Source organism: Ranitomeya imitator, chromosome 2 (genome assembly GCF_032444005.1).
Source record: "Ranitomeya imitator isolate aRanImi1 chromosome 2, aRanImi1.pri, whole genome shotgun sequence".
NCBI lineage: Eukaryota > Metazoa > Chordata > Amphibia > Anura > Dendrobatidae > Ranitomeya > Ranitomeya imitator.
Window position 1 is genome coordinate 778,926,703 of NC_091283.1, and position 22,719 is coordinate 778,949,421.

General features: G+C 42.1%; 1 protein-coding gene across 1 annotated transcript in view; it reads right to left on the reverse strand.

Moving 5' to 3' along the window:
* PCDH15 (protocadherin related 15) overlaps positions 1–22,719 on the reverse strand; it is a 2,320,333-nt gene that overhangs the window by 19,792 nt on the left and 2,277,822 nt on the right. The window contains exon 34 of the mRNA XM_069753541.1: positions 1,453–1,474. Within this exon, the coding sequence (XP_069609642.1) occupies positions 1,453–1,474 (22 nt within the window). The remainder of the gene's footprint in view (positions 1–1,452; positions 1,475–22,719) is intronic.

A 22,719-nucleotide genomic window follows, 5' to 3' on the forward strand; every position in this document is an offset into this window, starting at 1 on the left:
TGCCGCGGTGACCAAAAATACGTAATTCTGGCGTTTTCACTTTTTTCTCGCTATGCTGTTTAGCGATCAGGTTACTCTTTTTTTAGGTTGGGTGATTCTGAATGCAGTGATCACAAATATGTGTATGTTTGATGTTATTTTTTTTTGTTTTATTTTGAATGGGGTGAAAGGGGGTGATTTGAACTTTTATATTTTTTTTATATTTTTAAAAACATTTTTTTTTATTTTTGGCATGCTTCAATAATCTCCATGGGAGACTAGAAGGTGCCACAACCGGATCGGCTCTGCTACATATAGGCAATGATTAGTTATATAGCAGATTTACACACTTGCTATGAACGCCGACCACGCGCTCACAGCAAGTCGGCACTGACAACCATAGAGGTCTCCAGGCCAACACACCAGTGACCCGCGATCACGTGACGGGGGTTACCGGTGTGCGTATTTCCAGAGCGAGTGACAGAAGCGCTTGATAAATGCCGCTGTCAGAATTTGATAGCGGCATTTAACTGATTAATAACCGTGGGTGGATCGCAATTCCACCCGCAGTTATTTTGGGCACATGTCAGCTGTTCAAAACAGTTGATATGTCCCCGGAAAGATGTGGGCTCACCACCTGAGCCCACATCAAAGGGAGGGAGTCCGACATCGGCGTACTCTTATGCCCGATGTCGTAAAAGGGTTAATGTGATGTCATGGGCCTAATGGAAAAGAGAAGCATTATCTGGGTAGAAAGGCAAAATAAGCAATTGTAAGTACACAGTGCTATATAATATGATGATTGCAATATATGAAGAGGATACAAATTATGTTGGGAGGAGTGCTTCATAAAGTGTATGTTTGAGAGTATGAAAGGGTTTATGCAACCATATACTCCTTGATTCTACTGTATGGACAAGTGTACATAATTGACGAGTCTATGAGCCATAGTTCTCAAGAATGGGTATTTCATTCATTCACAGTCTAAGAGCCTCCAGCAGTTACCAATTGTGTTCCCTAAAAAACTATTTTCTCATAGATTCTGAAGTGCTCAGCTATCAGTGTAGTCTAAAGAATTTTACTGAGCATAATATCTTGAATGTTTAAAAAAAAAATCAATAAACGAGATCCTTTTCAGTATCAACAAATGTGACACTACATCACATGAAAGTGCAATAATATATCAGGAAGCTCTTAAATCACATTAATGCACAGCATTTTAGTAAAAAAAAAAAAGAGAGAAAACAAAACAAAAACAAAAAAATTGGCTGACATTTTAACATGTTGTGAAATATGACATTGCCACCTTCCTGCATTTTGCTGTAATCATAGCACTAATGGCTGTCATGAATGACTCAAAATGGCATCAAATGCATTGAAAATAATGTTATGCTGAAAATCAGTATCATAATAACATGAGTTATGTAATGTACTAAAATTCAAAGATTATGGCAATGGAAACATGAATCATACCTCTTGATGTGCGTATCCTCTCCTGTAATAGAGGAGAAAAAATGAGTAAACAACTTGTTGAAATAAGGTTTGGATCAATACAACATCTTTTTTTTCTGCATAAATCAGAACAGTTAGGTGCTTTTAGTGCTTGGACCATGTACCAAAACAATATTTAATACCTATTTTCCCAGAAGTTACTATTATTAATGTTAACATTCAGTTGAAGCCATTTTTCTTACTAATTAATTGACTAATTAGGTGAATATTTTGTAATGATAGTAAAAATTGAATTGTACAATTTTTTAGCAAAATTTTCACTTACAAACCTAGTCGATTATAAAAAAAGATACTGTTTAGTTGGAATGACTGATTTCAGGAAGATAGCTTGTTATGTGTTTTTTCCTCTTCAAACACCTTGACTTTCATACATGTTTGTACCATCACTTTCTAAGATACTACATATCTGATACAGAGAAGTTTATTGAAAATATGCCACCTAATCAGAAAGCAGCATAATGTAGTGACAGAGGCCCTGATTCCAGTGATGTACCACTTACTCGGCTGCTTGCTGTAGTTTTAATAAAATCATTGTTTATCAGTAGGAGATTATAACTAGAGAACTAGTAAACCTGCTGCCATGTATTCCTCCATATTCATAAACTCTGTATAAGTTAGCACCCACCACTGATTGGTTGCTTTCTGCCTATGCATAGTGTACACAGAAAGCAGCCAATCAGTGGTGTGGGCAGGTTATACAGGGCCCAGCATTTAGAGAACTGGTAGATCTGCAGCAGATAAAGTAAATTTTATAAAAACTGCAGCACCCAGCAAAGTATCTGACACATCAATGGAATCAGGGTCTCTGACTCTACATCATGCCGCTGTCATCATGCAGTTTAAACTAAAGCAGCTTCCAAACCTCATATTAACTTTAATTAATTACATACATTACTAATGAATAATAATTTTAGCTAATAGTCTGTGCTCTGTTGTCTCTCTTTCCCTCTCTGAGATCTGTGCTCCAATTTTTTCATGTCCAAAGTAGCTGCTGAAGTGCAGAACATTGCGGAAAGTGTAAACCATGCCTATTGTACCTTTCCACTGATATGCGATGGAATGGCACCAAGAAGACCGTATGTGTAGAAGCTGTTGGGTGAACACGGGTTGGTGTGATCTGATCCACAGGACTCGCGGCCACATCAGTGATCTTTCAGTAATGTCTCACCTGATGGTATCTGCTGCTCTCCTCTTGATTAGCCGGCCTGGGGTGATGTCATTGTTGCGGTGTGATGCAAATCTGACGCTGAGACCGGCCAGCTAATCAGAATGAGAGCCGTGGATGCCATCAGGTGAGAATTCTTTCTTTTCTTTTTTTATTCTAATCTCGTGCCAACCATTTAAATGTCTATAAAGGTAAAAGTAATCCACATGTTCACAAATATTTGCATGCCATCAATTTTTGGGGGCCTAACAACAATTTTTAGTATTTTCTACAATGGGCTTTTTTTTACTATTTTAGGCAAAAAACCACTGTTCTATATATGGATGAACGAGCCACAAAATGCTCTTTCAGAGTCTGAAGGACTTTCTAATGAAGCTGTGAGATGCAATGGTCTCTGTTATCGTAGCTTTTTCTGCACAAGAGGGGTTATTTCTAGTTCATAAATGGGTAAAATGGCAACTTCATAATTTAGGCATTGTGAAAAACCCACTCTGTTCTCCGGTTCGGAGAAAATGTTAGTGTACAGCTTGTTGCCTAGGTGACCAGACCGCCTGCAGCTTCAGCCTGGCCAGTAACCTAGGCACGGAGCGCATGGCATGGACAGGCTCTATCTTTTTCAGCCTGATTGTGACACTCTGAAGCTTGATACAACCATTCTCAGTCATTCTGCCCTTCATCTACGCTTCAGAGGCTAGACTGCCTTTGTGAGCAACCTGGGAGAGAATTTAGTTTGGACCGGGCCACTGGTCTGAACCGTCCATCTTTAGGAGCGCACTGGGAACTTCAGGTTGAGAAATCTCCTTTAACCCCTTCATGACCGGGGGATTTTTCGTTTTTCCGTGTTCGTTTTTCGCTCCCCTCCTTCCCAGAACCATAACTTTTTTATTTTTCCGTCAATTTGGCCATGTGAGGGCTTATTTTTTGCGGGAAGAGTTGTACTTTTGAACGACATCATTGGTTTTAGCATGTCGTGTACTAGAAAACGGGAAAAAAATTCCAAGTGCGGTGAAATTGCAAAAAAAGTGCAATCCCACATTGGTTTTTTGTTTGGCTTTTTTGCTAGGTTCACTAAATGCTAAAAATGACCTGCCATTATGATTCTCCAGGTCATTACCAGTTCATAGACACCAAACATGACTAGGTTATTTTTTATCTAAGTGGTGAAAAAAAATTCCAAACTTTGCTAAAAAAAAAAAAAAAAAAAATTGCGCCATTTTCCGATACTCGTAGCGTCTCCATTTTTCATCATCTGGGGTCGGTTGAGGGCTTATTGTTTGCGTGCCGAGATGACGTTTTTAATGATAGCATTTCGGTGCAGATACGTTCTTTTGATCGCCCGTTATTGCATTTTAATGCAATGTCGCGGCGACCAAAAAAACGTAATTCTGGCGTTTCGAGTTTTTTTCCCGCTACGCTGTTTAGCGATCAGGTTAATACTTTTTTTTATTTGATAGATCGGGCGATTCTGAGCGCGGCGATACCAAATATGCGTAGATTTGATATTTTTTTTATTGATTTATTTTGATTGGGGCGAAAGGGGGGTGATTTAAACTTTTATTTTTTTTATTTTTTTCACATTTTTTTAAACTTTTTTTTTTAACTTTTGCCATGCTTCAATAGCCTCCATGAGAGGCTAGAAGCAGGCACAACCCGATCGGCTCTGCTACATAGCAGCGATCTTCTGATCGCTGCTATGTAGCAGAATTGCACGTGTGCTGTGAGCGCCGACCACAGGGTGGCGCTCACAGCGACGGGCAATCAGTAAACATAGAGGTCTCAAGGACCTCTATGGTTACAATATACAAGCATCGCCGACCCCCGATCATGTGACGGGGGTCGGCGATGACGTCATTTCCACCCGGCCGGAAGCGGTAGTTAAATGCCGCTGTCTGCGTTTGACAGCGGCATTTAACTAGTTAATAGGTGCGGGCAGATCGCGATTCTGCCCGCGCCTATTACGGGCGCATGTCAGCTGTTCAAAACAGCTGACATGTCCCGGCTTTGGTGCGGGCTCACCGCGGAGCCCTGCATCAAAGCAGGGGAGCCGGCATCGGACGGTATAGTACGTCCGATGCCGGTAAGGGGTTAAGTATAATTTTTTAAGCTTCACTTCTGCATTGAACACAAGTGAAGAAAAAGATTTTTCAACTATATAAATCCAGCTGCAAACAAAAACAACTTCAATGTGAGCTGGAAAGCTGCAGTAAAAAAACAAACAAAAATTCATGTGCAGCCTGCAGCAAGTCTAGGCATTCTTCTCTAACTGCAATTCACTTAATGAACATATGGTATTTTAGGGAACTGCGGTTTATATACATCCTTACAGATTGAGCATTATGTATGAAGTTTGTTTTAGGCCGGTGTCACGCTTGCGTCTGCAATGCATCAACACCCGGCACTGCAGCTGGCACTCAGTATTGGAGTGTGCAGCTGTATGTATTTCTACGCAGCTGAACGAGTGCCGGTGGCAGTATCGGGTATTGATGCGCAAGTTTCTCGCATTGCAGATGCAAGTGTGACACCGGCCTTAGAGACATTGGCATTGTCACCCTTGGAAAACTAGTCTCATGTTTGCAGTATAGTTTCAAAAATTAAAGCAGCTGTCACGGGGCTACCGCAACAGAGAGGTTCCAGAGAACCGCAGCGCTCTGGGCCTCGTTCACACACGATGAACAGAAGCTCTTCTCCTGAATTCTGACCTGGCTGTCTTGTGCCAGCAGGGCAGGAGTTAAACCTTGTTACTGAAGTTACTGAGAGCTTGGTCTCTCAGCTGATTTGGTTTTTCTAATCTCCGCTCCTATTTATAGCATTGACTCAGCTTTAACTACAACTTTTGTCAGTGATCAGTTCTGCTGCCTGGCTTGAAGTGGGAAGGAGTGTGGTATTAGGAGCTTGGAGGTTTATTTACAGAGATTAGTGTCTGCTGTTTTGGTTGCATGTTAAACCTGTTTTCCTTCCTAGTTTTTTCCTTCTCTTCCCTCCTCTGTGGCTGTGTGAGCATTTGGTGAGTTTGAGATTTTAGTTACCTTGTCTGCATACCCTGTTTAATTTTTGTATTTATACACTGGTACAGTCCACCTCCCTTTGGGGGGAGAGGGGGCCACTGATAGGGCCTGCACAGAAGACAAGGATACGCTGGCGGCTCAGGCCTCCTAACCATTATAGGTACCCCTGAGATAAGGGAAAGTCAGGGCCCCATTATAGTGGCAGGGACAGGTGCGCGTCCCAGTACGCCATCCTGTCCCTTTATCGCCGTTAACGGCATGACAGCAGCACTCTAGCTTACTTTTTTTTTTTGCTTTGTAGAGTGCTGCAAAACTTATCATGCCATTTTATACAGGTTCTTGTGTAAATGTGTTATTAGCTCATTTAGTCATGCCTTCCCTTGCATTTAATTCTTCTTATGTAGATTATATTTTCATACCACTTGCTTTTAAGAGGAAGCAGAGTCCTTTCGTGCTCCAATCTGCTGAGACCTATCTAAGAGTAGCATTGGCAGATGAGTGACAGAGCTACTCTTCCTAGATTAACAGGGCAGAGGCTCAATGTACTCTGTAATTCAGCTTCCACCTGTTTTTGCTGTATTGTGCTTGCAACAGGTTTCTCCCTGTCAGCTGTTAGATGTAGGAGACGAGTTTCAAGCTAAATCTTGACAAGATTGCCTTGCGTAGGCGTGTACTATGGAGGACAGAGAATGAACTTCAATCCAATATTGCAGCCAGCATGCAGCTGGCGGATAAGGAAAGGGTGAATCAAACACCCAAAAACCCCACCCCTATGGCTGAAGATTGTTCCCTCCAAATTCAGGTGACAGAGTCCCTTTAAAGAAAAATGAAAGTCTGTGAGAGCCAGAATTATTGCTGGTTGGAAGGTGATCAATTACTTACTTCATGCAATAAAATGCAATTTAGTTATTTAAAAATCATACAATGTTATTTTCAGTTTTTTTCATTAGGTTCTGCCTCTCACAGTTGAAGTATACCTACAATAAAATTACAGACCTCTCCATTCTTTGTAGGTGGGAAAACTTGCAAAATCAGCAGTATATCAAATACCTATTTCCCCCGCTATATATATTGCAATCCTAGAAAACCTGTTAACATTTAGAATATTTGTCAGCAATTAAAGAGAACGTGTCACCCCGTTTTTTCAGTATGAGATAAAAATACTGTTAAATAGGGCCTGAGCTGTGCATTACTATAGTGTATTTTGTATACCATGATTCCCCACCTATGGTGCCGAAATACCTTACCAAAGTCGCCGTTTTCGCCTGTCAATCAGGCTGGTCTGGTCATATGGGCGTGGTGACATCGCTGTTTCTTCCCCCAGATCTTGCATATCTTTCCGTTGGTGGCGTAGTGGTTTGTGCATGCCCAACTGCTGAATCCACTGCGCAGGTGAAGAAAAAAACACGCAATCGGCACTATTTCCCTGGTGATCGGTGGGGGCGGCCATCTTAATGAGGCCGCGCGTGCGCAGATGGAGTCCTCTGCTGCCCGGGGCTTCAGGAAAATGGCCGTGGAATGCCGCACGTGCGCAGATGGAGATCACAGTGGCCATTTTCCTGAAGCCGAGTTCGCATCTCGGCTTCAGGAAAATGGCCGCCGCGATCTCCATCTGCGCACACGCGCATCCCGCGGCCATTTTCCTGAAGCCCCGGGCAGCAGAGGACTCCATCTGCACACGCGTGGCCTCACTAAGATGGCCGCCCCCACCGATCACCAGGGAAATAGCGCCGATCGTGCGTTTTTTCTTCACCTGCACAGTGGATTCAGCAGTTGGGCATGCGCAAACCACTACGCCACCAATGGAAAGATATGCAAGATCTGGGGGAAGAAACAGCGATGTCACCACGCCCATATGACCAGACCAGCCTGATTGACAGGCGAAAACGGCGACTTTGGTAAGGTATTTCGGCAGCATAGGTGGGGAATCAGGGTACACAAAATACACTATTGTAACGCACAGCTCAGGCCCTATTTAACAGTATTTTTATCTCATACGGAAAAAACGGGGTGACAGGTTCCCTTTAAATCCTGAATTTTAAGATCTTTCTTTTTATCTTGTTAGAGGACAAAATGACATAATTTGCTTAAAGCATTTGCCATTTTATTTCTAGAGGATCCACTATCTAAATGTTTTGCAGAAATTGTTAGCAGAAGCTCAGTAAACCATACTTGAATTTTAAAAGCTGTACAAATTGTTAAATTGAATGCTTCACTAGAACACATGTCAGCTACTGAAGAAACAAGGGCAGCACAACCTCAGATGCAGCTGTTTTTCAGCTTCTGGCTATTTCTGGAAGATATGTTAAATTTATATTTAAAACAACAACCAGTTATGAAATACAAGACTGAAAAATCAGGGAACTGCAGCAAAGAATAATAACATTTCTCTACATCTGTGTAGGTTTTCATGTTTTTGTGTTTTTCTGTTTTGTCTTAGCTAAAACATTGGAAATGTGAGTTTGAGGCTACATTTACACTTCCAATGGACAACTTGCGGATGCAACATCTATATGGTGGCCCTTTATATCATGGTCATGGACCACTTTATTGAAAAGTGTGAGTTTACTCAAAAACAAATCAGATTAAACCTGCATATTGACATGTAGAAATAATCATATACTGTTATGTGCTATTGTTTTTTTTTTTTTTTTTAAAAAGTGAATATCACTGTAAAAAAAAGTCATGTGAATGAAGGCCCAAATAACTTCTATGTCAAAGTTTCTCATGTAAATGCAAAAGTGGCCACCTTCCTCAATGCTAAAATCATTCCTCCTTATAAATGAGCGTTTTGCATGGTCATCCAGTGATCAACAGCTGTTTACACTGCAAAAAAAATCGGGAACTAAGCGTTGTTTAGAAAGCTTGTTCATGATAATATTCCAGTGTAAATACAGCAGAAGTTGTAGCATGGATTGAGAAAAAAAATCTCTCTATTCCCCAAGAGTCTCCCATTCAAGTGCAAAGTTTGTCAGTGAACAGAAACACTCGCATCCAATTCATAAGGCTAGAGCACAAGCTATTTAGTGATTATTATTGGTCTAAGGTCTGCTAAAAATAGCACATTTTGCTTATTTTCCAGGCTTGTGGCTCCAGGCTTTCATTTTCCAGAACCTTCAGAGCACACAATCCAGGGGACACTTGACAGTCTTCGGTCCTTGCAATGAAGCATGTAGGATAGGGCACAACGTGTTACAGTCTTTCCCACAGGTACCTGACACAACTTCGGCCTTGATTCTTGGTATGGGTAGAGCTTCCCTTTTTGATGACTCCTCTAGCACTAGGAATTCTTCTCCACCACAAGCTGTGCACCCGGATTCCATTACTTCCTGCCTCATAGAGTTTGGGTCAATCTTTCCCTGTAGCTCAGCAGGCTTAGTTCACTCAAAGGCTCCAACATCCATCTCAAGGTTCACGGGTTGACAGATGGATTTGTATGGGAGGGTTCTATAGCAATCGACTGCCCGAGCAACAGGCTCACGTTGTCTATATTAGAAGCCAACTGACTATGACCACCGCTATCACTTCACCACACTATCTGTAACTGAACTTGACACCAAACCTCAGTTCCCCCTCCCTATCTGGGTCAGCTGTTACAGTTTGCCCTGTATAGGATAGCCTGCAGTCCCATGCCCGGGGGATTTTACTTTAAGATAGCATGCATTACTATAAAATACATTTAACCACTTGGGGTGTCAGAGAGTAGAAAATCATCTCCACCATGCCCACATTACAACCCGTTATAATAAACAAAATGTAATATTTGATTTGCCATTGGTACATGCCGCTTCCTATTTTTGTTTATCTTGGTATATTACACATGGGTATTTCCAAAATTGATCATCACCATTTGTGACAAATATTGTGAAAATAGTGCAACCCAACACTAAATACCAGCTAAGCAATGCAAGTGTTTTCTATTGTTTTACAGCCATCGTTAGCATGTTGGATGCTCTTTTTAACTTAGACCACGCATTTGTAATTTCTGTCAATTGTCAGATGGAAAAATGCAACCAATGGACCATTCAGGAAGTTAAACTTTATTAGAAATTTCATTGTAAAATGCTGTGGAATAAGTTGGCTTTATATGAATTAATTTGTTTAAATTATTATTATACAAGATCCCAAAGTCTGCATTCTTCTTCTGCACAGCAGGCTCTTATAACATAAGCTCCTTAGCTCAATGGAGGGGGTCCAAATAATTATTTCTTTCCAAGGAGACAGTTGATTGTACCCATCATTTCAGGAGGAATTTTGTTTAGTCTTAATTATTCCAGACCAGTGTATTTTGACATTCAAGTAGCATGTACATGCTACAATATGCTTACCATATGGCTAACCCTACTCTCTTGTTTATTGTTGCTGTCTACACACTTGGCTGTGCTACAACAAGGTGTCTAACAGCCAACTCTACGCTGCTGTTTAAGGGTGCTGTCCACACTCTCAGCTCTCCTGCATCAAAAGTACTTACTTGCCTATTTTACTCAACCAGCTCTCCTGGTCCTTTCTTCTCTGCTGTACTGCACATGCTGTCTAGCTTTTCCAGCTCTCTTGCAGCAAAATCTGTAGTCTGCATTGCTCACCTGACCTATGCATTTGAGCCCATAGCATGACCCTTTTTTCCATTTTCGTTGAAATTCTGGTAGTGGTTGGTGATGAGAAGATAAGAGTCTAAATCTTAACTGTAAAATTGTTTAGATTTGATTTTCCAGTATTTATAAATGAAGTATAGGGTGGGCCATTAATATGGATACACCTGGGTGGTACACCTAAATAAAATGGGAATGGTTGGTGATATCAACCTCCTGTTTGTGGCATATTAGTACATGGGAGGGGAAAAACTTTTCAAGATGGGTGGTGACCATGGCGGCCATTTTGAAGTTGGCCATTTTGGATGCAATTTTATAAATGGCCCACCCAGGTGTACCCATATAAATGGCCCGCCCTATATAATGAAGTAGTAAACCACAGGTTGTTTTTTTAAAAGCTACTACATGATTTTAACATAGTCCTTAGCCCTTAACATTTGAAGAAAAAACAAGCAGAAAAATGAAAGGTCATTTTCTAGAGGAAAAATATTTAAATATACTCACATGGATGAAATACAAATTATTACAAATTATTTTACACAATGGAGCTAATGGTGAATGTGATTACATTCCCAGCAATTCCTAGCACTAGTTAGCTGAAAATGCATTGAAGAAAAAGATGTGATTTTAATCAGCTTAATTATAATCTTTGATACTGTGTCATGGGAAAAATGTTATTTAGCGGTGTTTCAGAAAGTTAGAGCTACAATACGTTATTTATTAAGACTAAAACATCTTGCCCATTTTACAGTTTTATGGAAGTCTGGATGTGTTGGTGGCATACAGACATGAGTTACAGTGGCATGTAAAAGTTTGGGCACCCCTGGTTAATATTACTGTTATTGTGAGCAATAGCCTACCACCTCAACGCATTAACCTAACTATCCATGTGAGGCCCATTGAAAAAAAACAAAAAACTTTAAACCTTAATCAGGTTCCTCACATCATGTTCTCATACACTTTATGCAATTAATTAGCCCTCTGTGTCTGTACTGTTACATGCTTAGGCTGTTAACTGGTTCATGCAGCTTTACATAAACACCCGATTCTTACACTATGGCTGGTCCGAACGACGAAAGCAATTGTTACCATCCACCTCTTGTATCTCCCTTTTTCCTATAGATTGTAAGCTTGAGAGCAGGGCCCTCACTATTGGTATCTATTTTGAACTGTGATTTAAGCTGTAATATCTATTGTCTGTACAAATCCCCTCTATAATTTGTAAAGCGCTGCGGAATATGTTGGCGCTATATAATTAAAATTATTATTATTATTATTAAGCAAGTTTAACATGACATGATCTCTAGGAGGCCTAAAGTTAAAAACGACACATTTCCTCTGTATTTTAGACGAAAATATATACACTGTGCGTAAAGTGGATACGGAAAGTATTCATAACCCTTTTATATTTTTCACTTTTTTTGTTTCATAAGTATTCAGACCCTTGGCTTAGTATTGAGTAGAAGCACCCTTTTGAGCTAGTACAGCCATTAGTCTTCTTGGGAATAATGCAACAAGTTTTTCACACCTGGATTTGGAGATCCTCTGCCAATCTTCCTTGCATACCCTCTCCAGTTGTGTCAGGTTGGATGGTGAACATTGATGGACAGCCATTTCCAGGTCTCTCCAGAGATGCTCAATTGGGCTTAGGTCAGGGCTCTGGCTTGGCCAGTCAAGAATGGTCACAGAGTTGTTCTGAAGCCACTCCTTTGTTATTTTAGCTGTGTGCTTAGGGTCATTGTCTTGTTGGAAGGTGAATCTTCGGCCAAGTCTGAGGTCCAGAGCACTCTGGACGAGGTTTTCATCCAGGATATCTCTGTACTTGGCCGTATCCATGTTTCCTTCAGTGACAATCAGTCATCCTGTCCTTTCAGCTGAAAAACACCCCCATAGCATGAGGCTGCCACCACCATGTTTCACTGTTGGCATTGTATTGGGTAGGTTTTGAGCAGTGCCTGGTTTTCTCCACACATACCGCTTAGAATTATCACCAAAAAGGTCTATCTTCATCTCATCAGACCAGAGAATCTTATTTCTCATAGTCTGGGAGTCATTCATGTGTTTTTTAGCAAACTCTATGCAGGCTTTCATATGTATTGTACTGAGGAGAGGCTTCTGTCGGGCTACTCTGCCATAAAGGCCTGACTGTTGTAGGGCTGCAGAGATAGTTGACTTTGTGGAACTTTCTCCCATCTCCTTACTGCATCTATGGAGCTCAGCCACAGTGATCTTGGGGTTCTTCTTTCCCTTCTCGCAAAGGCTCTTCTCCCATGATTGCTCAGTTTGGCTGGATGGCCAGGTCTAGGAAGACTTCTGGTGGTCCCAAACTTCTTCCATTTAAGGATTATGAAGGTCACTGTGTGTTAGGGCTAGCAGAATGCACCAAATAATAAGATAGGTAGAATAAGGTGCGTTCGCAGCCCAGGGTCCACCGTGCAGAGATGGAACCTGCTGCCAAGTAATGACGGACTATATGGCGGTACAATGTGAATACACATGGGTTAACTTCACCCTGTGTGAAGGAAGCGAACCCTGTTAAGTCACAGGGCCGCGGTACCGCAAACAAGAGCACAAGCAAGGAGTCTCCGAGCTCAGTCCAAAGACTTGGGATCTGAGTCTGTGAAGACTACTTGCGGTCGACACCGCAACTGGGGTGTCAGCATAACCAAAACAATAACAAAGGAATGCACGAGAGTGCGTGCGGTGCCACACTGGCGGATGCCACTAACCACCCAGGCTTGGGTCAGGAAAGCGCTGTGAAAGCGCACAGCGCCGCACTGGCGGACACAGCAACTAGACGCTGTATTAGTGTGTAACGTGCTGTTGGATAAGTCGGGCGCTAGATAGCAAACATACACCTTCCGCGAACAGTCATCCAATAGGGAGGGTTATTTAAAAAGCGACTTTCACTCACAACACACAGACGTTTACAAATGTACACTAGCGCATGGCCTTGCGGCCATGTGAGCCTTAAATAGCTGCAGCGCGTACAGGACTCTTCAAAGAAGGACCAATGGAATTGCTGCAGTACCAGAGCATGTGACCATAGATCTCTACTGAGAAATCTTGCCCTGGGCATGCTCAGTGTGCAAAGCAGAACTTAGTCCTAATACTTGCAGGACCTTCCGTGAGAAGGACCAATGGAAGTCGCTGCAGTACCTGAGCATGTGACCCTAGATCTTCACTGAGAGATCTTGCCCTGGGCATGCTCAGTGTGTGCAAAGTAGGACTTAGCCCCAGAAGCGTCTGCTCGCTGCTGCCCAGCACTGGCTTCAATGGCAGAAGCTGGAAAAGTAGCAGTAACCCTATGCACAGAGTGAGACTGAGCAAGATGCTGGGACCGACGACTGCGCTGAGCAGACTCCACTGTGGCTGGAGAAAAATGGGAGACCAAAGCAGAGATGGTTCGAGGTTCCCCCTGTGCAGAGGCGGGAACTCGACACCTAACACTGTGCTCTTAGGAACCCTGAGTACTGCAGAAATTCTGTTGTAACCTTGGCCAGATCTGTGGCCTGCCATAATTCTATCTCTGAGCTACTTGGCCAGCTCCTTTGACCTCATGATTCTCATGTGGTCTGTCAAGCACTGTGAGCTATGAGGTCTCATATAGAAAGGTGTTTGCCTTTCCAATTTAAGTCCCGTCAGTTTAACTAAACATAGGTGGACTCCAATGAAGGAGTAGAACATCTCAAGGAGGATCACAATGAAATGGACAGCATGTGACTTAAAGGGTCTGAATACTTATTAAAATTTTAAGGGGTCTGAATACTTTCCATACCCACTATATATATATATATATATATATATATATATATATATATATATATATATATATATATATATACACATTTATATACCCTACATATATATATATATATATATATATATATATATACTGCTCAAAAAATAAAGGGGACACTAAAATCCCACATCCTAGATATCACTAAAGGATATATTCCAGTTGTAAATCTCTATTGATTACATAGTGGAATGTGTTGAGAAAAATAAAACCTAAAAATGATCAATGTAAATCGCAACTAATATCCCACGGAGGTCTGGAATTGGAATGATGCTCAAAATCAAAGTGGAAAATGAAGTTACAGTCTTATCCAACTTCAGTGGAAATGCCTCAAGACAAGGAAATGATGCTCAGTAGTGTGTGTGGCCTCCACGTGCCTGTATGACCTCCCTACAACACCTGGGCATGATCCTGATGAGGCGGCAGATGGCCTCCTGAGGGATCTCCTCTCAGACCTGGACTAAAGCATCTACCAACACCTGCACAGTCTCTGGTGCAACATGACGATAGTGGATGGTGTGAGACATGATGTCCCAGATGTGTTGAATCGGATTCAGTTCTGGGGAGCGGGTGGGTCAGTCCATAGCTTCAATGCATTCATCTTGCAGGAACTGCTTACACCCTCCAGCCACATGAGGTCTGGCATTGTCCTGCATTACGTGGAAACCAGAGCCAACCGCACCAGCATATGGTCTCATAAGGGGTCTGAGGATCTCATCTCGGTACATAATGGCAGTCAGGCTACCTCTGGTGAGAACATGGAGAGCTGTATGGCCCTCCAAAGAAATACCACCCCATACCATTACTGACCCACTGCCAAACCAGTCAAGCTTAAGGATGTTACAGACAGCAGATCACTCTCCACGGTGTCTCCAGACTCTGTCACATCTGTCACATGTGACAGTGTGAACTTGCTCGGTGTGAACTTGCTTTCATTTGTGAAGAGCACAGGGCGCCAGTAGTGAATTTGCCAATCCTAGTGTTCTGTGGCAAATGCCAAGCATCCTGCACTGTGTTGGGCTGTGAGCACAACTCCCATCTGTGGACGGCGGGCACTCAGACCATCCTCATGGAGTCGGTTTCTAACCGTTTGTGCAGACACATGCACATTTGTGGCCTGCTGGAGCTCACTTTACAGGGCTCTGGAAGTGCTCCTCCTGTTCCTCCTTGCACAAAGGCTGAGGTAGCGGTCCTACTGCTTGGTTGCTGCCCTCCTACAGCCCCCTCCATGTCTCCTGTTAGCACTTCCAGCTTCTGGACACTACGCTGACAGTCACAACAAACCTTCTTGCCACAGCTTACATTGATGTGCCATCCTGGATGAGCTTCCTTACTTGAGCCATTTGTGTGCGTTGTATAGTCCCTCTCATGCCACCAGGAGTGTGAAAGCACAACCAACATTCAAAAGTGTATAAAAAAAAACAAGAAAAATTAGCAAAAAAGTTAAAAAAAACAAGAAAACCAAAAAGAAGACCTTATCACATATTTAAACCTATATATAAAAAATATTATTTATTTGTTCACTTTAAAAACATTATACCATACAATCAACATACAGACAACCAGGCTAGACTAAATTATATCCTTCACACTGTTAATCCTGGTATGAACTGCCTAAGAGCGGAGGTTGGCACCCTACAATTGTCACGAGATAGGCACCCCCGCTCCTCGGTGGCTCTCCCTGTAGTACCTCACTACAGCTGTTCCCTGCTGAAATGTACAGCCTGCCTAACTGCGGGGGTTGGCACCGTACTGTTCAGCAGATATGGCGCCCCCACTCTATGGCGGCTCACCCTACAAAGACCCTCAGAACAAACTGGTATATTCAATGGGGTTAAACAAATTAGGCCCAGATGATGGCCATAATGGCTGGTTTAAAGTGGGCTAAGTACAATTCAAGCAAATAGTCACACAGTATAGATACAGACCTGGTGTCTCATATTGCTTCTAAAAGATAACAGATGCGAAAAAAGGTACTCATCATATCAGATGTTTAGAAAGAAAGCGCCTCAACGCAGTGTTCAGCAGGGAACACGGTACTATGTGTTTATTTTGCACTTCTGCACTTTGTGTTATCATGTCATTCACTCCTTTTCACATTGTTTAAAGGAAACCTGTCACCCCCAAAATCGATGGTGAGGTAAGCTCACCATCATCAGGGGCTTATCTACAGCATTCTGTAATGCTGTAGATAAGCCCCCGATGTTACCTAAAAGATGAGAAAAAGATGTTAGATTATACTCACCCAGGGGCGGTCCCGCTGCGGTCCGGGTCCCATGGGTGTCTCAGTTCTGGTCCGGAGCCTCCCATCTTCATTCCATGACGTCCTCTTCTGGTCTTCACACCGCGGCTGCAGCGCAGGCATACTTTGTCTGCCCTGTTGAGGGCAGAGCAAATTACTGCAGTGCGCAGGCGCCGGGCCTCTCTGACCTGTCCTGGTCTATTCAGTTATGACCAGTCTATTCAGTAGGAATGTGTATCCACCAGACTTCTGCACAACACAACTGATTGTCCCAACCCCATTTATAAGGCAAGAAATCCCACTTATTAAACCTGACAGGGCACACCTGTGAAGTGAAAACCATTTCCGGTGACTACCTCTTGAAGCTCATCAAGAGAATGCCAAGAGTGTGCAAAGCAGTCATCAAAGCAAAAGGTGGCTACTTTGAAGAACCTAGAATATAAGACATATTTTCAGTTGTTTCACACTTTTTTGTTAAGTACCGTATATACTCGAGTATAAGCCGAGATTTTCAGCCCAATTTTTTGGGCTGAAAGTCCCCCTCTCGGCTTATACTCGAGTCATATACCGGGAGGTCGGCAGGTGAGGGGGAGCGGGGGCTGTGTAGTTATACTTACCTGCTGCGGCGCGGTCCCTGCAGTCCCTGGCTTCCCCGGCGCTGCAGATTCTTCCTGTGCTGAGTGGTCACATGGCACCACTCATTACAGAAATGAATAGGCGACTCCACCTCCCATAGGGGAGGAGCCGCATATTCATTGCTGTAAATGATCGGTAACTGTGACCGCTCAATTACAGGAAAAAGCTGCAGTGCCGGGGAAGCCAGGGACTGCAGGGACCGCGCCAGGAGCAGGTAAGTATACGGGGAGCGCAGCGCTGCGCTATATTTACCTGCTCCTCGCTCCGGTGCGGCTCCGTCTGCAGCGTCCTCTAGCAGTGACGCTCAGGTTAGAGGGCGCGGTGACGTAGTCAGTGCGCGCCCTCTGCTGAGCGTCAGTGCTGGAGACGGAGCCGCATGAGGAACAGGTAAATATTGAAAGCGCCGGCGTCCTGAGCAAGAGAGGTGAGTATGTGATTTTTTTTTTATTGCAGCACCAGCAGCATTCTATATGGCACAGCTTGATAAGGAGCATCTATGGGGCCATAATCAACGGTGCAGAGCAATACATGGGGCACAGCTTTATAAGGAGCATCTATGGGGCCATAATCAACGGTGCAGAGCAATATATATATATGGCACAGCTTTCTATGGAGCATCTATGGGGCCATAATGAACGGTATAGAGCATTCCATATGGCACAGCTTTATGTGGAGCATCTATGGGGCAATAATGAACGGTGCAGAGCATTATATATGGCACAGTTGTATATGGAGCATCTATGGGGCCATAATGACCGGTATGGAGCATCTATTTTTATTTTTGAAATTTACCAGTAGCTGCTGCATTTCCCACCCTAGGCTTATACTCGAGTCAATAAGTTTTCCCAGTTTTTTGTGGCAAAATTAAGGGGGTCGGCTTATACTCGGGTCGGCTTATACTCGAGTATATACGGTATATAATTCCACATGTGTTATTTCATAGTTTTGATACCTTCAGTTTGAATTTACAATTTTCATAGTCATGGAAATACAGAAAAATCTTTAAATGAAAAGGTGTTTCGTCTTGACAGTTCTGGAGTAAATTATTGTCATTGTAAACCAGCCATGAAAACGATGTCTCTCCATGCTGAGTCGGGATTTCATCACTTCGTACACATCACTTTGTTTTTCTGCTGTTGCAATAGAGAAGCTCTTCATTACAAATAGTTGAATGCATTACATTAATTCAGTAACTGAATAAACTAAACGCAATCCAGATCATTTTGTATATGCCACGTGTATTAAGAGCTCCTCTCTAAAGAAGGTTCAAGTGGATGGCTACATTTTGCCGTCTTCATACATCGGAGAACACAACTTGTTTAATGTGAATGTACTTCTCAAAGTGCTGTGCTAGATAAAAATATCTCTAAAAATCCTTTCTTCAAGGAAAAAAATGCCAGTGATGCTATGCTCGTTTGACAATCAGCAGGACCCTCTTCAAATAAGAAAATGGCAAAGGCCTCACGAAGGGGGTCCTTGCCCAATCTTAGTATGGAGTTTCTTTAAGCCTTTACATCATTACCAAATCTGTAAAGCAGCTTCTGCATTAATAGGGAACCTGCTGGCCACACATTCACTATAGGGATAAACGTATCGGGACATCTACACATTATTGTAACAGGAGCTTTTATGACATCCCATTATAAACTCATAGGCGTTCATAGAGTTGTTCCTCTACTTCAAACCCTTTTGCAGCTAATACAACTTCAATACTTCTGGGAAAGTTTTCTAAAAGAGTTTGAAGTGCACCTGTGAAAATGTTGCCCATTTTTTTAAGAAGAGCATATGCGAGGTCAGACAATGATGTTGGACAAGAAGACTGGAATCACAATCTTAGTTTTAGCTGATCTCAAAGGTGTGTGATGGGACAGAGGCCAGAACTCTGTGCGGCCAGTCATGTTGTTTCTCACCAAACTTCACGACTCTATGGCCCTTGCATTGCTCGCCGGAGCACAGCTAGGTTGGAACACAAAAGAGCCTTCCCAAAACTGTTCATATAAAGTTGGAAGCATAACATTTTCCAAAATATCTTGATATGCTGAAGCATTAAGATATCCCTTCACTGTAACTAAGGGACCTAGGTCAGCCTCTGAAAATATCCCCTCATAATTATATCTCCTCCACCAAATGTTGCAGTTGGTTCAATTTGGTGTAGCAAGAACATTGTCTTGGCATTTGTAAAACCCAGACTCAGGGTACATACCCACGATCAGGAACAGCAGCATTTTGAACACAACTTACCTGTGCTGAGTCCAAAGTGCTGTGTTTTACAATGCAATCACAGTAGGTGGAATTTATAGACATCCCATGCCCACTGGGCTTCTATTTGATCCTGGTTTATGAGCCGCTGCATGTCAATTTCTGTTGCGAAGACGCAGTTAATTGGAGCAGCATGCGAGAAGTCTTGGAGATGGGAGTGGAAGGTTCTGATTATTGAGGATGTTAACCTTAGGTAATTAGCAGAACGGAGGGCACGGGTAGGGTGGTAGACTGAGACAAGGGAGGAAATGTAGAGTGGTGATGAACCGTGGACGCTTTGTGGGTGAGAGTGATAAGTTTATATTGAACTGTGGAGTGGATGGGTAACCAGTGCAATGACTGGCAGAATGTGGAGGCATCGGTGTAAAGGTTGGTGAAGAATATGATTCTGGCTGCAGCATTCAGGACAGATTGGAGAGAGGAGAGTTTGGTAAGAGGGAGGCCGATTAGTAGAGAGTTACAATAGTCCAGAGGAGAATATATAAGAGCAACAGTAAGATTTTTTGTAATAGAATGTATTTGATACAGCAAATCAGCATTGTCAATGAACACAAGTAGATTTAACTGTGGGATTGAACGCAGTGTTTTGGAAGCAGCAAAAATACGCTGCGTCCCAAGCTCTGCTATTTCCTGATCACGGGCATATACCCTCAGATTGCTAGATAGAAGAGTGTGATTCTTTTTTCTACAGAACACATTCACACTGCTCCAGGTATGTTTTACTCCACTTCATCCAACACATGGCATTATACTGGGAGACGTACAGATGTACAATTTGCAGGCAGCTGCTCTAACAAGGAAACCCATCTCATAAAGCTTGGTGGACAGCTAATGTTAGTGCCGGAGAAGGTTGTGTTTTTGCAGTTATGGAATCAACAGAGTGTTGGTGACTTTTATGCACTAAGTTCCTCAGCTCTTAGTGATCCCACTCTCTAATTTTATTTGGTCTGACACTTTGTGGCCGAGTTGCACAGGGAATAAAAAATAAAAGTCATAAACTGACTTATTACAATATTGACACCCCATTACAATACCACACTCGAATTCCGTGAGCGCTATAAGGGACTGTATCACAAGGCTTTTGCGAGCTGTTTTACAAGGAAGAGCAGCATGATGTTGTGGCAGAGACCCTGATTCCAACAATGTATCACATAGTTTACTGAGTGCATAAGTGATAAAACCAAAGTTTTCTCTGTTTCAGACATATGAATGCTGAGTTCTGTTTAACCCCACCTGCACCACTGATTGTTTCTGGGTACACTGTACATTAGCAGAATACTACTAATCAGTAGTGGGGTATGGTCACACAAAACAGTGGACCAGAAGGCATAAGACACCTAATCCTGCAGTGATAATCTCCTGCTGATAAAACACTGAGTATATAGAAACAACAGCACACAGCCTGGTAAGTAACACATCACTGGAATCAGGGTCTCAGCTCCTACCTCACGCTGCTCCAAGATTTCATATAAAAAAAAACCTGCTGACAGATTTAATTTTAAAGCGTGTTATTTTGGAAATGCTTATAAATGAAAAATGCATGGCTAGACAATTAGTTTTACACATGTATGATGATGGGACTAATAAAAAACCTGAATTGAAAGATAAAGAAGTGTGTCCCAATATTATTTGTCCAAATAATGTATCTTAGCTATAAAAGATTTTAGATAGAATCCAAAATGGGAAGGCAGGAAATCCTTTGTGAGGAAACGTTTTTCTCCTTTTTTTGCTGGCAGAATTACTGTGAATGGCATTAAAACTGGTTTTCGGTCAAACACCTGAAAACTCCACCCTCTATGACCGAAAACTGGTCCCGCCAAATTCTGGTGACAGGTTCTCTTTAAAGGAAATTCATATAAACCATTCATAGTCCTATATTTAATCAAAACCTTTGGTAGGAGAATTTTGATCTCATTATTTTACAGACATTGCCATCACACTCCCCATTGGGGCTCACAATGCAAATTCTTATCGGTATTTAACTGATAAAAACGAGTGATTAACACCTGACTAGCTGAATCCCTTTTAGCTCTATGTAGAAACAGGATGTAAATTCTCCTTGCAGCAGTCATAATTAGACCCTCAGTTCTACATGATTGAACAGTCCATGGCAGCCCGCTCCACCATATCTTCACCTCTTGACCCAGCTGCTCCTCTCCTTCCCCGGCCAGGAACTTTGATGACTCATGCAGGGATAAGAGACTTCCTGTTTCTACATAGAGCTTAGAAGGATTCCGCTAGTCTCTTTTTAATCACTTGGGTGTATCAGTTAAATACCAATAAGAATGATGTCATAGGCCTAAAGGAAAAGAAAAGAACTAGCTGGGTAGAAAGGGAAATGAGCAATTGTAAGTACACAGTGCTGTATAATATGATGATTGCAATACATTAAGAAAATAAAAACGTTGATGTTAGTGGTTCTTCAAGAATTTTCTTTTTTAGCCTCAAAAATTGATTTTTTTAGCATCTGTCTCGTATAATCTATATTTCAGAAAGTTCCAATTTTTGCTGTAATGCTTTCCTCTTTTATGTCCAACCCTTCTCAATCGGAGTCTACAAATTCTAGAATTTCTATTGGTTTCTATCAACACTGGTGACTTCCTTTTAATTGATAAAACAGGAAATAGATCCTTGCAGTATGATATATTGGAGACGTGGCTTCACTCCACTTGAGCGGATATGCTGATTTATTTTGTAATACTAAATAAAGTTCTTTTCCGCCTCTACCATAAGACATAAAATCCTACATTATATTTTTTAGAAGCTTCCTTTAACATAAAAGTTCAATATACGGTGGCGCAGTGGTTAGCACTGCAGCCTTGCAGCGCTGGAGTCCTGGGTTCAAATCCCACCAAGGACAACATCTGCAAAGAGTTTGTATGTTCTCTCCGTGTTTGCGTGGGTTTCCTCCGGGCACTCCGGTTTCCTCCCACATTCCAAAGACATACTGATAGGGAATTTAGATTGTGAGCCCCATCGGGGACAGTGATGATAATGTGTGCAAAACTGTAAAGCGCTGCGGAATATGTTAGCGCTATATAAAAATAAAGATTATTATTATTAATATATCTTGTACCGAACAGAGTGATCATAAGGAACCTTTCTAAAATAAAAGAAAAAAGTAGATTAGAGGTCGATAAACGAGAAGGCAGTTGCTGTATCATATCTGATGAACTGAAGACAGACCAAGTCCATAAAGCTCAACCTTTCCTGACTTACAGAACACTCTTCCATCTTTCTAGTAGAGTCTCCCCTGGGTGTGTGTGACATGCATGTGATAATTCTTAATGGGATACTTAAAATTTGATGGCCTTGCCCGCTAGCTTTTTCTCATCTCCTTAGCATAAAAACAAATCTGCCAGGTTTGTAGAGGGGGCAATTCCTAAGAGTAAATGGTCTGTGTCAAAAGCAAGAAACATGATTAACTGGTTCCTAACACTCAATTTTAGCTCCCAGCAGTAAATAAAAATATTAATTGCCTTACGGAACATAGTACATTTATTCCCTGTTAAGAACCGTATCATAGAATTACA